General features: G+C 34.2%; 1 protein-coding gene across 2 annotated transcripts; it reads right to left on the bottom strand.

The window, feature by feature from the left end:
- Positions 1-6808: 6808 nt before the first annotated feature.
- On the bottom strand, positions 6809-16196 carry LOC120775016 (flotillin-2). Of its 2 annotated transcripts, XM_040104967.1 has the most exons (5): positions 16110-16180; positions 10721-10740; positions 9922-10489; positions 9674-9857; positions 6809-8830 (listed from the first exon to the last, which is right to left on the bottom strand). In XM_040104967.1, the coding sequence occupies exons 1-5, from the start codon at positions 16178-16180 to the stop codon at positions 8651-8653; spliced, it is 1023 nt and encodes a 340-aa protein (XP_039960901.1). In that variant the 3' UTR covers positions 6809-8650. The 2 variants fall into 2 exon arrangements, with proteins under 2 accessions (XP_039960901.1, XP_039960900.1); XM_040104966.1 differs by lacking the exon at positions 10721-10740 and having other exon boundaries at positions 16110-16196.
- Positions 16197-17371: the final 1175 nt, after the last annotated feature.

The following is a 17371-nucleotide window of genomic DNA, read 5'->3' on the forward strand; positions in this document are numbered from 1 at the left end:
TAATCATGTATTTTTTTGAATTACCTGCTGTATTAGTTAGCTCGTAGTTGGTCATCTCTCAATACGAGATCGACGACCTTTGTCAAAACAAAATTACTCTTCCGATTCAGCCGAAATGTTGACAGTCGGTGTCTAAGAGAATGTATTATACGATTTTAAACAAAATTCAGTTCAAGCAAGGTGTGAATTATGTGATGTGTGGAGGGAGATGTTTTGATCGAACGCCAATGCCAAAATTGGTTAGTAAAATTTCGTTCCGGCAATTTCGATCTTGAGGATGAACCACGTCCTGGCAGGTCTCTTGAAGCCGATGTGGATAAAGTAAAGTCGTTGGTTGATCGTCGAATTATAAGTTGAGAGATTGCTGAAAGATTAAATTTGTCTAACGTGACCGTTCACAAGCACATGAAACTTTTAGTATTAATTTCGCAGCTTGACATATGGGTTCCTCATATTCTTACAGAACAGGATTGTTATAAGAATGCAAAGCGGAAGAGATCAAGGTCTAAAAAGGATGAACCAGCTCAAACCATCTATTACTTTGAGCTTTTGCCTCACAATACCACGATTAATTCTGAAGAGTATTGTGATAAGCTGGATACATTGAACAATAGAACCCAAAATTGATCTATAAAAAAGGTGTATTGTTCTACCAAGATAATGTGAGAGCTCATACAAGTTTGATGACTCGCCAAAGACTTTTTCAGCTTGAATGGGCCGTGCTACCACACCCAGTATATTCCGGGAACTTCTGCAAAATTTTTTGGATGGGATAATTTTCACCTCAAAACGGGACGTCAAAAACCACTTGGGCCAGCCTGCAAGGATCAAACATTTTATGAGTATGGAATCAATCTCTTACCCGAAAGGTGGCAAAAGATATTGGATTAAAATGGAGAACATTTAATTTCATAAAATGCTTTACAAAATAAAAAAATTGTGTTTGAATTGTACCAAAAAAATCGAAAACAATTACTTACTGAACGACCTCAATATAAATATACTATATATGCATACGTTCACAATGCATCACTAAATTCGCAGAATGTACTGTTATATGCAAGGAGTTCTATCGAGCAACAGAACTTACAGTCTATACCAGGGATGGGCAAATTTTTAGTCCGTAAAGCTAGCAAAGTGCGAACGAGGGCTAGATGAGGGGAATATCAGTTTACGGAAGGAAGGGCATAAAAATGTTGCGAAAATCAATGATATTACTCTCTCGCTTGTCAGCTGGCAGCGGACTCTGTTGTTTTTTCTGAGCTGACAACAAAACACAATCAGGGTCCCGTCAATCAGCAGTTACTGAAAAAGGCGGGATGCCAGAAGAATAGCGCTAAAACGAACTGCGGAAATGAGTGTGTTGCTTAAATTCTGTACAATGTTCTGTGTCTTGGTTGAAACTAAATTAACACCACTATTAAAATTAAAGAGTGATCCATTTCGAGTTTATCTACTTTTTTAAAGAAAACACACAGAAACTTCAAATTTTAATTTAAGATTTCAACATAAACTGCGCCAAGTCGTTCCATACGGCACCGAATCGCCTCTCCACACTCTTGTCAGGAATAAAGGGATGTTAAACTTATTCCAGTGTGAGAGCGCCTCAAAATTAGCGTTTTTTTAAAACTTTTTAGATTATGGCCAGATTGAACAAAATTACAATTTTTGGGCATTTATCAACCCAATACCCAAATTTAGTACGAATAAAAATTACTAAATAGTAGTTATTTATTATATGAAGAAACTATTTACATCTTTTTAAAGAATATTATAACAACTGACTTTTGTCCTTTCAATACCCAATAATAGGATTTAAGCTTGTTAGCTCTCAATCATTAAATGTTTTTAATCATTTTCCATTGAAAATAAAACTATGATGCTTCAAATTACAAAACGTTTCATCAAATATCTTTAAATTTCATAAATTTATTTAATTTTCATTGTTTTACATTTTTTTAATCTTAAACGATGCAACAAATCCCTCCGTTTACATATTTTTTTGGTAAGATTTCAATCTTGCCATCGCTCGTTTCCAATTGCTAAACGTGAAAACTCGATCAACTGTCAAAGTTTAGGTGGTTTTGACGTTTAGCAATTGTTCTCTAACTTCCAGTGAGAGAGGAGTTAAACATCTCTTTATCTCTGCTCTTGCGTTTGCTATTAGCTCTCAGCTACGTTTGCTATATTTTCCTCACTCCGTACTGGAATGCAAATGGCTTTCTTAAACGTAAAAAAGAATTAGAGACCCTACTCCATGTTGAAGAAATTGATATTTGTCTTATAACCGAAACCCATTTTACTAAAGAGACTTTCGTTAAATTCAAAAACTACAAGACGTATTGCTCGAACCACCCTTAGAACAATGCGGGAAGGGGGAGTGCCATAATTATCATAATTACGAAGAAATTAATATAAGTGTCCCAGAATTCCAAACCATGACCATATCGGTTGAATTTAGGTATTACCCATCTAGACACAATATCAAAATGGACTTGTACATAGAACTTGTCCTAAAACACCATGTAAAATTCATCTTGGGTGGTGACTTTAACGCAACACGCTCCTAATGGGGTTAAAGACTTACGACACTGAAGGGGAGAGAGCTATGTATTTAAAGCTGTTATGGCTACTGGATGCGACTTTATGTCTACTGGCAAGCCGACTTACTGGCTTTCCGACACAAGAAAATTACCTGACCTGATCGACTTTTTCATCATTCGACACATTCAACACATTTCTAATTATATTGAGAAATTAACGTAAAACAGAATATTACCTTTGGAAAGCTGTAAAAAATGTTAGAAAACCAATATTGTCGCATACACCCCTCACATAGCCAAACGGATCCTGGGTCAAAAGCGGCAAAGAAAAAGCGGTAGTTTTTTCGGATAAACTAACTAAAACGTTAAGTTCTTTTGCGTTTCATTGAACTTTACCGCAGGTGGAAGAATCGCAATACGTGGGTGAAAGCCAAACCGCAACAAATAAAGAAGTGGAAAATATCATTAAAATTAGATTTAAACCAAAAAAGGCTCCCGGCTTCGACTTGGTGACTGCTGACGTACTAAAAAATCTAACCCGAAAAGCAATAGCAAAGCTTACGACTATAATAAAAGCTTGCTTAAATCACAGATACGTCCCACTGTCATGGAAGGTATCTGAAATCATTATGGTACAAAAATCTAGCAAAAGCGCACATGAGGCCTCGTCATATCGTCCAATCTCACTGTTGCCTATTTTGTCCAAACTACTTGAAGCTGTAATTATAAGAAGACTTCAAAACATAAATGAAGAAAGGGACTTATACCAATTCCTCAATCTGGATTTAAATCTCAACATTCTCCAATCGATCAAGTTAATCGTATAACGAGAACGATCGAAGATTCGATGAAAAAAAAGCACAATGGCACAGCTGTTTTTCTTGACGTATCCTAGGCATTCGATAGAGGATGGCACCATAGCTTACTTCATAAATTAAGACTTCTCTTTCCACAGTATCTTACCTAACTCAACTAGTTCGACTCTTACCTAAACAACCGCTACTTCAGAATCAAGCAGGGACAATCATAAACTACGTTACAGCCGATAAAAACAGGTGTACCCCAAGGAAGTGTCCTGGGACCACTCTTATACATTTTTACTAGCGACATGTCTGAGCCGCCAAACTGCGCAATAGCCACATTTGTAGATTATACCTACATCATTACGACCGGCAAAAATGAAGTTGAGTCGTCGCACAGAATGCTATCTTCACCAAATCAAATTGTAGAATGTACACCGAAATGGTACATTACTTTACGAGTTGAAGTCTATCCATATAAACTTCACTAACAAAAGTGCTACGTACCACATTATATATCCCCTTACATATTGGAAATGAAGTAATTCCGTACTCCACCTCGGAGTCGTTGTCAGATATAATGCTGGGTCTCAAGATGGGTGATGGTGTTGCAAATAGTACGCTCAGTGGCCCGATTATGTTGACCATAAGTTGAGCGAAGCGCGCGAAACGCATTCTTTACAGAACGTGATTATTCGTAGTTGAACGATTTGTAAGCGTTGTCCAGGCGTAAGTCTGTCCATGATGAAATGTCGAACAGAAGTAACATGACAGTCAGTGGCGTAGCTACAACTTCGCCAAGGATGTTCTGCCGCCCCCCTTTATCTACTTACCTACAAGTTTCATCAAGTGGTTCACAAAAGTGAATTTTTACAAAATATCTTCGATATTAAGTATATAAAATTTAGGAACTAGAAGCCACGCAAATTCTGAAGTTCCAAAATTCTCACAATACGGTTTTTGAGGAAATTGATAGTAAATTTACAAGACATCTACGTCCTACTTTTATTAAAGAGAGCGAAGAAAAACGAAGAACAAATTGGATTTTCGCCAGAAAAATTTTTATTATACATTTCTTCAATGGGACTGGAAGCCTACAATACGTTAGCGACAGCTTTAAGAATACTACTCACTATATTGTATGTATCAGTTGCATCTAGTGAAAGATCTTTTAGCAAACTTAAATTGATCAAATCTTACATGAGATCGACCATGAGTCAAGGTAGACTGTCCAATCTTGCGATTCTCTCAATAGAATGTGAAACTGCTTCAACTTTAAATTACAATGATATGATGTGTGATTTTGCAGCGATCAAAGCTAGAAAAGTGGATCTTAAAGTTCTATCACTATTTTTAAGAAAGATAGTATATAAGCCAAAAGATGTAAGACAAATTCAAAGACTGAAGAGTATTCGAGTAAAAATTAATATTTTTCATTGTTATTCAGATTATTACATTGTGAGTGTACAACTCTTTATCTTTTATAATAAATTTTGTAAAAAAAAATGTTGAAGTATTTTTCTGAACATTAAAAAACAGCGAAGATCGTTTTGCCGCCCCCAAGACGTTGCGCCCGGGGCTATTTTTTCATGACTTAAAAACTCTTTAAGAAGACGATGGAATAAATAAATGTTAAAACAAAACAATAAAAATGAAAACAAATAAATTGCGTTAATTTTATTATCAATACACAAAAGTACAATTTATTTAAATCTTCATTCAAGGTGTATGGTTTTTACAAAATATTATATATTACAATCTAAACTCTTTTTATGTATATTTCAGCCATTTTGTTCTTTTACAATTGTTGACTGGGGCTAATGCTTTATAAATATACATACATATGTATGTTTGCATAAGTAAATATTTTGTATTTCCGATTGAACATTATTGAGTGTGTGTATTCCAACATATTTTGCATGAATTGGAAAATGCTTCGCAGTATTTGTGTGACGTTACATGGCGTGACTGCATAACTGTAAAGCACTTTACTTATTATTTACGCTGAAGTTGAGTAAACATTATATTTATCATCATTTTAATTTGCAATTTTTTAAACTAAATAAATTTTCAAAATGTAAATACTTACAAAAATCAATAGTTTATCAGATAGACAATTTAAATGCTCTAAAATTGTTGTAGTTTTGTTCCTTAGGCTTAGTATACACTCGATTTTGTGTTTTGATTGTTTGATGTAAATAAAATAATTTTAAAGAAATTTGCAGTAATTTCAGTAAAATATGGTACAGTTAAGAAATATTTGTTATATACTTATATACGATGTTTACTTTATTTATTTTGCGATAAACCATAGTATATAATCTGTGTATATGTACATATACACTCGTGTTATGTGTTTGTGAACTCAAAGCAACAAATAAAAAGAAGAAGAATATGCCTAGCATGCCTAGTAAATGTATAGTTTTTTTTAAAATATTTACGTAATAACATATACGGAACAAACAAACTTTAATAATAATAACAAAAATTAACAGTACATATTTATATATTTTTTTAATTTATAGAAATCAACAATCGTAATAAATTCCCAAGACTCGATTTGATATGGCAAATGATATTTCGTTATTTTCAACTAAATTTAATGTAAAATATTTTCGATAAAAACCAATTTTCGAAACGATATGTCTAACATGCACATACTATACATACTATACTCTTACTTAAGCCCTTACACAATTGTACGTGACTGTGAAAATTTGGCAAAACAATTTAACTTGAGTGAGTAATTCCCTCAAGTTCTATCTGTCATTAATTATTATAATTTTTGGTAAATTAAATTAATATGCAAATCCTTGAAATTATATGTACCAGAATCAAAAAAGTTGTTCGGTCAAAAATACACATATATTTGCCTACTGTATACTATATACCATAACTACATACATATGCCTTTGGATTGTGCGGTAGTAACATGTAAAGAAATTGAAAAGGGGAAAAAATTTCGCTTGCAAAATTGTATGCAAAACTTTCCAAATTGAGCACATACATATAAAGACTGGCAAATTTTAAGGGTTTCTACTATAAAAGTTGTAACATAAATTAGTTATGTTTTAGGGTTTAAATAATATTTTGAGCCTTAAACATTACTAAGAAGTAAAGAAATGTTGTAAATGCATGCTGTGTTGAGGAAAATTGTGTTATTTTTATCAAGTTTTATGGCAAATCGATAACGTAATCGAGTGCTAATACAGTGAATATAAGTGGAACACATTTTTCTATATTGGAAAAACTAATTGAGGGTCACTTAATTTAGTTAAGTTCAATTATAAACTCACAAATATTGCACAGTTTTCTCCACTTTATTGAACACTGATAAACTGAGTATGCGAACTTCATAATTAAAAAAAACAATAATGCAAGTTTGTTGCTCAAAATACGTATTTTTTGTTTGCTTCACGTATAGTTAAAAATATAAGTCAACGAAATGGAAAAAGATATTAATTAAAATTATTATTTCAACTATTGCATGGCGTATTGAACAGACAGTGTCAGCAGGACAGCTCACTTAATTTTTTGGAATTTGATGCGTTCTAAATGTGATAAATTGCTTTGCGAACTGATTTTGTAAATTTGTAGCTAAAGCTTAAATGTTAAACTGAATTCCGTTATTGGGCATTTTTGTGTAATGCCTACAAACAACTTGTATGATTTTTCAAGGAACATTTATTTGCTTTTAATAGACAGATCCAGAATACAATCGGTTTGACGTTTTTGTTCTAGCGTTATTAACTGCAAAATGGTACCGAAAGTGTATTAAAATAAACTCATATAACTTATCTTTTAATTTGATTGGTTGTCCAAATAAGCACTATTTTTTCTTACTAAGTGAACGTTTTACTATTGCACTGTTCAATTCGGTGGAGAAGTCTGTGTCTACACAGTTTATTTTGTAATTAATAGCTTACGAGTTTTTGAAATTGAGCTATCGATTTCATGACACAAGTTTAAGCAGCGTAAACTGTGAAAGAAAGCGTATCATTAAATTGTTTTGATAAAGTATAGACTTATAATAAATGTGATGTTCTGAAACGCATATTCATTGCAGAGCTGCTGCTTTCCTGTATTTTTTTCCAAATATATGTGTATGTAATATCTATAAACATGTGCTTCGAGTGAACTTTCAGAAGACTATGTAATATATCTGCAGTGTTTATGTACTATATAAAATATCAAGCTAAACACTTGCTAATACAACAACTTTTTAATTTATTATTTTATTTTATTTCAATTATTATTATTTTTAATTGTAAATTTGAAAAATTTTAAAAAGTTATACATAGTGTAATGTAAATCGAGAAAATATTAACAATTTTGAAAATGGCAGCAGTAAATTGTTCAGAACTGGCTTCAAGTGTTGTCATATATATTTTTTTTTACTTTTGCTAAGTCAAACACTTTTTTCATTATTGTTAATTCAAAAGTTACACATACAAAACTAAATTACAAAGAGTATATTGTTAACTTTGAATACTTTTAATTGAGAAAGTTGTTCATATTTCTTTTGATTGGGAGACACTGAGACAAGAATATAGTTCATTTACAATGCTTGTATGCGGCTATGAAACGGAAGAGAGTTATATAGATATACACATATTTTTTTTACCAGTCAGTTTTGTAAAAACTAATTTTTATTTATTTAGTTTCCCTTTTTACGCAGTACTGTAGTTATAAAGGAAATTTGCGAACATTTGTAGAAACTTTATTGTAGTTACGTTTGTGTCTAGAACGTTTTTCTAAATAATTTAAATTCTTTTTAAATATACATATGTACATATAAAGATACTATGTAAGATTGTATATGCTTGCTTGTATAAAAGTGTGTTGTACATTTATATTAAGGAGGCGAGTATATTTAGATTACTAATTCAATGCAAAATAGACGCTTAAGCCAGAGTACGCTTTTAGTTTTGTGTATATTTTTACTCTTTTATCCAATTTTTTATTTTCCTTTCGTTTTTAATATTTATCTTTGCTTAGATTGAACTGTTACTTTTCCTTATTGATTTCTGAACATCGTGCTAAAATTTAGCTTTCCTTTTGTTGTTTTTGTAATTGTGTTTGTATAATTTTCATTTTATTTTATAATTCGTTTATGTTTAGCACTTTCTTCTTCTCCATTTTTCGTCATAATTTGTGTCATTTATTATTATATCATAATATTTCTTTTGTTTTGTGTTTCGGTTATCATTTTCCAACTTGTTCCATTTAACGTTTTCATCTTTATGTCATCAACATCATCGTTCGGGCATCTTGAGGCGTTTGCATGCTTGAGTGTTGCATTGAATTTCACGCCTTGGCTCCGGGTATTTTGGATAATACTTTCGACAAATCGACGCCGGTGATTGCATTAATGGACGGTGGCAATTGTGCTACTAGGCGTGTAACATCGTTGGTTATGTTATCGTTGCCGCCAATGAGTACGATCTCATCGGTCTTGGCGAGTGGGGCAGCTACTTCGGCAGCGATCTATACAAAAAAAAAACAAGGAAAAACGTTAACTTTGTTTGCATCGAAGCTATAATACTCTTCACAAATAAAATATTTTTCATACAAGAGCTTGATTTTTGTCGTGCAGTTTGTATCACAGCTATGTATATGCTATAGTGGTCCGAACTCAAAAATGTGTTCGAAGATTTTAGTATTGCTTTGCAATAATCCCTGCCAAATTCAGGGAAGACATCTTGTCAAACAAAAATTTTAATTTATTTAGTTTCCTTTTTTACTCAGTACTGTAGTGGGAAGACATCTTGTCAAACAAAAATGTTCTTCATCAAAGGCTCAATTTTGAGCGATCAGCTTGTATGGTAGCTATATGCTATAGTAGCTCGGCTTAAGCAATTTGTTCGGAGAAAGCGCTACAAATATTTGATTTTTACAAATAAACTGATATTTGTATTGAAAGCAATTCAACTATGGCAACTATTAATTCCTCTGTATATCCCTAGTTGATTCATGGTTCTCGGTGTGGAGTGAGATGTGTCTCATTGAGAAGCATCTTTTTGAAACGTAGGTCAAAGCAACAACCAAAATGTGTATATTCGATTTATAAAAGATGTTGAGTGCGTCTTTGAATTCTTTAATCCGATGATAGTGAGGGCAATTTCTTGCTCACAAATTTTTTACGATCTCAAAATGCTATTAGAATTATTTATCTTTTAGGGCAATAAATCTATTAGAAGCATGCTAAAGCAAGCAAGCTATACAATTTCAATCCAAAAATTTCTTTCGATAGTAAAACTAGCATAGAAGGATGAGTCCAGTAAAATTTGTATAGATGGTATTTGAAACTAACTGTACAGTATTACTCACCTTAGGCAGAGATTCGAGCACAATATTCATGATGGCAGCGTCGCCATACTGTTTGTAGACATGTGCCTTCATACGCATGCGTTCCGCCTCTGCTTTGCCGACAAGCTCAATGGCATGAGCTTCGGCTGAACCAATTTTACGTATCTTTTCGGCATCTGCGCGTGCCGCTTCAATTGTCTGACACCTGCGAAGGAAACACGAATAATATTTCATTAAAAGCGTTACACTCGGAGTAATATGACACTTACTGTTTACCCTGCGCTATTGTCTGCACACGATGTGACTCCGCTTCGGCTGGCAGTTTAACGGTAGCCATTAGTTCGCGCTCCTTCCGCTGCACTTCTTGCGCTTCGATTTCGATTTGCTTGCGACGTTCGACAACTTCGATTTGTATTTCTTCGTTACGTATTCTCTGTCGTATCTTTGCTGCTTGCAATTCGTATGCCAGTTGCGATTCAGCTTTCGCTGTATTGATCTCCTGATCAAAGTTGGCCTTTTGCAATTTATACATACGCGAATTATCCTCGATTTTGGTGTCCGTGGAATATTTCACATCCATGGCGCTCTTCTCACATTCAGCTTCGCGTATGCCGGCATCTCGATTGGCTTCGGCCACACCCGCATCAGCGTCACGCTTCACGCTCGCCGTTTGCGCCTTGCCCAACGATGCCAGATATTGCACATCATCGTAGACATCCTTGATGGTGAATGAGAGTATTTCAATGCCCATGCGGCCGACATCAGGTGCGGCTACCTCGCGTACCAGCGCAGCGAATTGGTCGCGATCTTTGTAAACCTCTTCTACTGTAAGCGTTCCTGTAATTGAACAAGAAAATATCAAATTGTTAAAACAAATTTTGAGAAAAGCAGTTATTCTAAAATTTCCGGGCGACTTAAATGTTCATGATTATAATATCATTAAAGCAAAGGACCTTTTCAAGAGTTAAACCAAAATAGAGCTTTAGTATTTTATGACAGAAAATATTATTTTTTAAGACTACGGATTTTTACAAACTCTAAAGAAGAGAAATCTTAACTTAATTACACTGGTTTTCAATGAGATACTTCTTTTTTTCGATGTTGACATTTTGACAGCTGTTACTTGATTTATACTGCTGTGGTTTGCCATTTCATAATAAAACAAATTTACTCTGGAACAACTTTTACAAATCGTTGAAATTTATTACAAAATAATGGTTCCGTTTGCGCACTCTTGTTTCGGTCGACATAATTGATCGCAGAGTCGATAATTTGAGCAACCGAGAATCGCCACACGATTACTCTAGTGTATAGTGTGCATTCTCAGAGATTGTATGCAGTGCGCAGCGAAAACGTTATCGCTGATGTGGAGCAGAATATCGAAGAAGGCTCGAATGAATCCATCTGTCATCGAACGCAAAAATGCAAAAATTGAAGCTGTGCCCATCCACTTTGTGGAAGATTTTGCAAAAGGATTTTGGTTTGAGGGCTTACAAAATTCAACTCTTGAATAATAGAAGTTGTCAAAAATTGGACCTTTCGGCTGGAATTTATGAAATAATTATAATAATTATAAAATAATGGGTTGTCAAAAAAGTCTTGCGGTATTTTTATTGAATTTTTTTTTATTGAAATTGAAATGAATTTTTGATGACTCATGCCCAGCTCTTGACCCATGCTACGGCTGCTGTCTCTTTCGACCAATTCAGCGATTTATCGCAATTTTCGACGACAGGCTTTCCGGAGCGTGGCGCATCTTCGACCACCTCTACACCAGTTGACGTTGAAACCATAGTTGTGCGGTGGAAATGGAAACTGTAACAGGTCCATAAACTGCACAATTTTATTGGCGGCTTGAGATGCATTTTTGCCTTTATCGTAGTAGTACCGTAAATACGCCGTATTTTCTCTTTATTTTGCTCCATGTTTGCGACGCTATAACTCACGAACGACTTAAAAGAAACGACAATCAATCAAACACGTGTTAGCGCGTGAAATGAGCTTTCCAAAAAGGTATAGCATGACCCGAGGCGACACGCTTTCAGCGCCAACTAGTGAATATACCGCAAGACTTTTTTGACAACCTATATGTATATAATGTCAATCCCAATAACAATAAAGTTCAATTCTTGGCCACAACATTATTATATACGTTTTATTTCTTCTTGAAAACCGCATGTCTAAAACAACACCCTTTTTAACTAAAATCCTTAACTTTTTCACATATATTTCAATTAAAAAATATTATTGAATTTGATAGAGTTTCAAAGTAAACACATTTACAAATTACCATTGACTTACACTCTGCTATTAATTAAAAATCATGGAGACAAGAAGTGAGCATATTCATTGACTATTCAAACATTTTGCCCCTTGAAACTACTTTTTCTGCGGTCACAAGTCAATAAATAATGCTGACATAGAAAACCAAGTTGAAAACTAACGTTCAATGCGTCATTGGCGATTTAAGGTCTTATAAAAAAATAAAAAAGTGGCGCCAAACAGGGTTCAGAGTAATATCTTCGTTAGACACAATAGCCGAATATCTTTTAAAACACCGGACATCAAAACAAAGAAGCTAAAATCTTACTCATTTCATTAGTTCATTTGACCTCCAAAAAGGTATTCTTATTCACCACTGATTATCCATAGGTAAGGTATGCTTGAAACTCGAAGAAGCCGCGCTTCTTATTGCATTGTGCATCAATTCAATGCATTTATGCTTCATTCACTAATGGATGAGCGCTGCAGTATTCATAATGTTCTTTGGTACTTTGTTGTACCAATAATTGACATTATAGAAAGGTTAGTATCGATCGAAGTGTCGCACATCTCAGCGTGGTTAACTTTTTTTATTATAAAATAACGGATTGAGTGCGTTTAATGTAACGGCTTTCGGCGACAAGTTCTTAAAGACTGAAATTTCAGTATTCGATGGTTGAAAGTTCTGAATGAGTGAAAACATATTTCTTTACGAGCAGCTCATTCAACGGCATATTAATTTTATTTTTTATTTCTAGTAACGGACTGGCATTATTATACGGTAAAATTCTCGTTCAGCACTTGTATATAAATAGTGAACGAATGTAGTTTGTGTCTCATAGTCAACTGAAACTCGAACGAGATAACATCTCTTTTATAATTTTATTTGGAAAAAATTTAAAGTTTAGAATGAAGTGCAGTGGCCTCTTGGCTACAATTTTCAGTAAGTGACATCTTAAAACCAAAACTAAGATCTTTTGCTGGTTAACAAATTTGTCGTAGTTTCAGTGTGGGCGGGCACCAGAGCATCGCTGATGAAATGTGCCTGTGAACCCGGAGCGCCAGGACCTATGGGGCCGCCTGGTCCCAGAGGAGAGCCTGGCTACGGTACGTCATCATATTATCCTCATGCACGCGGCCCTCCGGGACCGCCAGGACCACCTGGCATATGCGGCTGTCCTTTTTTGCCACAAAACTTCGGTGGAGGTTTCGGTTTTATTGGAGCAGGTGGTGGGGGAGGTGGAGGAGGTGGCGGTGGTGGTGGTAATGGTACCGGAGGAGGGGGAGGTGGAGGTGCTGGCGGAGGAGGAGGTGGTGGCGGTGGAGGAGCATTTGGAGGCGGAGGCGGTAAATAATTCTTTCAGTGCTTACTTTTTTTTGATCAATAAACTTTATATTCCAACCAGGTGGTGGTGGCGGAGGTTTTCGCATTTTTCAAGGCGATTTACAAGATTTGCAAGGGTTAATGGCAGAAAATCTGATTTTGGTGACAACACCGAATCCAATCAATCCCAATAGACTGTCAAGCCTTTTATCCACTACTTCGCGGCCAATTTCGAACGGCGGCAATAACGTTCAGTATCCACCGAATACGTTAATAGTCGTTGGTGCGAATGGTGAATTTATACCGGTGAATAGTGTACGCGGCGGCATAAATGTTTCGCCAACACAGAGCGCAGCTTCATTTGCTACATTTAATACAGGCCTTCAATCGCCTACTACGCAATCTTTGCCTTTGGTTTCATTGCCTTCTGGTGGTCTATATTCAACGGCTTCACGTCCTTTGAATTCCATGAATCAAGGTTTTACAGATTTTGCGCAGTATCGCCGACAAGTTCTGCTTGGAGAGGCCAAGCGCAATGAATCAATTCAATCCTCCACTGCTAGTACGGATGCAGATGACGCAGGAGAGAACAAGAATAGGGACGAGGGGTTTCAGTCTCAAGAAAATTCCCAGCATAATACGAACCAAGTTGCAGACAGCGTGGAAGAGTTCCAGCGTGCGGTGGAAGAACTACGTAAAAGGTTCGCACACTTGAATAAGCCAAAAAATGGACCAGGACAACAAATTGCAATTGTATTGTAATTAATATAAATATGTTTTTAGTACGGTGAAGGTTCCTTTTAATATAGAACTTAATTATAAGTAAGGAAAAACGGGTTTTTGGTGTCGGGTAAAAATGAGAATTTAGAAAATTTGGGAAGATAAAAATGTATTACAGTTTTTTAGGGAGTACTGTTAGCCTATACTAGTTTGCATAAGAATGCTACTGAGTTCTTAAAAAGTTGATTAATTTTACTGAACTATGTCTATTAAAATTTAATTATTATATAACTGAATATTGTACCAAAATTACAAACTTCATAATGATTATTTACAAGCAAAATTCATTCTTCTCTGAAAATTTTTTCTTCTAGTCAAAAACCAACTTTTATCTTAATTTAATTAGATGAGTTTAGAACAATTGAAGTAAAATAACTAAGAAATACATCAGGTTAGACAGAAACATTGAAAATGTAACAGAAAATTGGCAACAGAGTGAATAATTACACTAATTGGCTGTAAACGGTTTACAGTGAAGTATAGAAGGGTTATAACATATAGACAGCTAAAATCTTTTTTTTTTTTATAGCAATGCTTTGCGTTGACCCGCAACAGAAATGATAAATTTTCTAATTATCTGAACAAACGAGTTTCTACTCGTTAACTCGAATAGAATCAAAAGTTACGACTATCCGAATATGAATCATAGCTATAAAGGAACGTTGCACCAAAAATTCGATCACTCCACCGAATTTTGGATAGATTTTTATGTTGAAAACTCAAGTTAATATTTAGGTTTTTTAATTCATGGTATATGATATACTATCAGTCCAATTTTGCATCACTCTTTCGGATGCCGATCTTATTTTCCTAATACCATGATGAATGTCAGTTTCTGGTTACTAATTTTTTGTTCATAAATGTAGAAAATTGATTTCACCTTGCTCCAGAAAAGTTGTCTAACATATTGTTCAGACGAGGACCGGTTTGGGCAAAAAAAGAGCCCTCTTCTGAACATATTCCGTTAGCTTTTATAGCTGTGGAAAACAGTTAACTCTAAGACAAAGGATGACAACATTTACCTATATCATTAATTAATTATGTGTTATTTGAATCACGCCACACAGTAAGTTTTTCTTGATTTTGCTAGCGTGGCGAGTCTCTTCACAATTGTTCGCTCAACAAATTCTGCATTTTTCTTATGTATGTAGCTATTAAGGGGGTATTCTTGTCTAGGATCTTGAAAAATTCGATTTTTTCTTTTGCATATCTTGAAAGTTTAGACTTTCAAAAATATGACCTTGGAAGGATTTTTCAAAATTCGGCTTATTTTCGGAGATACAGCCGATTTTGTGACGTGGCGTCCATGTTCACAAGAATTGTCTCCTAAACTTTAAACGCGTTTTTCTCAAAACAGACTTTTTCGGAACGATATCCACGATTTCTCAGATTCTACTGAACCGATTTACTTGAAATTTTTATACAGTCTTCTTTATAGGCTTGTCTATGGTTGAAACTAGCCCCATCCCCAAATTTTTATTTTTATTATTTTTAAAAAATTCGAAATAGTCAGAAAAAGTGATCCAAAAAAACTTTTTTTTTCAGGCAGTCGCCATTTTGTGAAAAAAATTGTTTTCCACTTTTCCGTAGTTCCGCCCATTGCGACATTATTCTAGATTAATAATCTTTTTTATTTTTTTGGTTTCAGATAACTAGGAGGGTTGAAATCATGGGTATGGTCACGTGGAAATTTTTAGAGACCCCCCACTTCGTCAGCTTATAATTTTTGAAATTTTTTACTTTTTTTATTTTTTTCTGTTTTTTCTCTTCTAAAATTAACAAATAACTAATAAAAAATAGATAGTAAAAATATTAATTGCCTTTTTTACGACACTTTAAAAATTACCTGAAATTCATGCTTCTAGACCACAATACCCCCTTAAACCCAAAAAATAACACTTGATAAAATTTCAATTTATATGGATAAAGTCTCGTTGGCTTTTCCATTACTATTATGTTTTCTAAGAGTTCATCAACATAAAATCAGATTTCAAAATACAGTTAAATTAAAAAAAAAAATGTTTTTAATTGTTGTAATAGTAATATTTATTACTAGATATTAAAATATATGCTTAAGGTATACTCAATTACCTGGACACAACAAAATATGTACCGCCAATAATCAGCGAAAGTTTCAGCACTCCCATCAACAGAAAAGTCATTGCACAGTTTGGTGTGATTGTGTTGCCGTTGTTATTTTGGATCAACACTTTCAACAATGTAGTTAATGTAACTTTTCCAAACACAAAACTTATTAATAATTATTGCACAAAATAATTTATAAAAATTTAGCAAATCTTCTTCGAGTTCAAACACCGACTATTTTCGCTTTTCCTCACTTAACATCGGGTGTCGCAGCAGTGACGAATCTCGAACTCGTCTGAATTAAAAATTTACACTTTGTTCACAACGCTTATATAAATCAATTGACTCCCAACGGTGAGTGATGAGCGTTTAATAGGGTGATCCTGGTTATATTATATTACTACGGAAAATTATTTCGATTTTTTTTATCGAAAATACTTTTCCGTGAGTTTACAAGGCAAATAATTTGTCTTACTTCTTCCTTATACAATTGGGACAGTTGGAATGGAATAATTTAGGGAATGCAACTCCTAATTGATCTGTCCATTATCAATTAATAATGTCTTTAAAGACCATTTTTTTTTAATATCAATCAATAGTAAAAAATAGGGTTATCTATAAACATTACCGCAAGTCCTAGCAGAATCAAAGAATGAGAGAAAAATTGTTATTTATGTATAACTAACTACCCTTTGCAATGCATAAAATATTTCACCACCCTAATAATAATTCAGAAAAGCTAAAAATCTACACAGTGATAAGTTTGTGGCGAACTTGCAGAAATTATACGCTAATTGCGGTTCATTGAGTTTCATTGATTAGACAGTGACGTCAGATTGCGGTACGTACGATTAGGAATTGTGATAAAAATATAATACTAATTTACTACTTTACAATATTTTGCCTTTGGAGATAACACAACTATCTCTGTGACGATTTTGGATAGAGTAAAATACATATACATAAGTTTTGTATATCAAGACAACTTGTTATTATGAGCATTACATGAAGAAAATAATGGGTGCTTTTTTAGACGTGTGAGGCAAAATTTTTCGGAATTGGCCTTTTTGACAGCTGTTATTTGACTTGTACAGAGTTTGGTTTGTCATTTTATCATGAATAAAATGATCCGAAACTCCTCTCTTTGCTTGTTGAGAGAGCCTATATCTTCGTCGTTTTCTTTGGCAGCACTGAAAGTTCATGGTCTATTGAACAGATGGCAAGCAAAACAAGGAAGTACCATTAAGAGGGTATTCTACTCTAGAATT

The sequence above is a fragment of the Bactrocera tryoni genome, chromosome 4 (assembly GCF_016617805.1).
Source record: "Bactrocera tryoni isolate S06 chromosome 4, CSIRO_BtryS06_freeze2, whole genome shotgun sequence".
Lineage (NCBI taxonomy): Eukaryota > Metazoa > Arthropoda > Insecta > Diptera > Tephritidae > Bactrocera > Bactrocera tryoni.

Coding starts and splice junctions, on each gene's coding strand:
- LOC120775016 (XM_040104967.1), bottom strand. CDS start 16,180: ATGACTTTTCTGTTGATGGGAGTGCTGAAACTTTCGCTGATTATTGGC. Junction 10,490..10,720: donor AAGTATCTCATTGAAAACCA/GTGTAATTAAGT, acceptor GTTCAATTACAG/GAACGCTTACAGTAGAAGAG. Junction 8,831..9,673: donor TGCTCGAATCTCTGCCTAAG/GTGAGTAATACT, acceptor TTTTTTGTATAG/ATCGCTGCCGAAGTAGCTGC.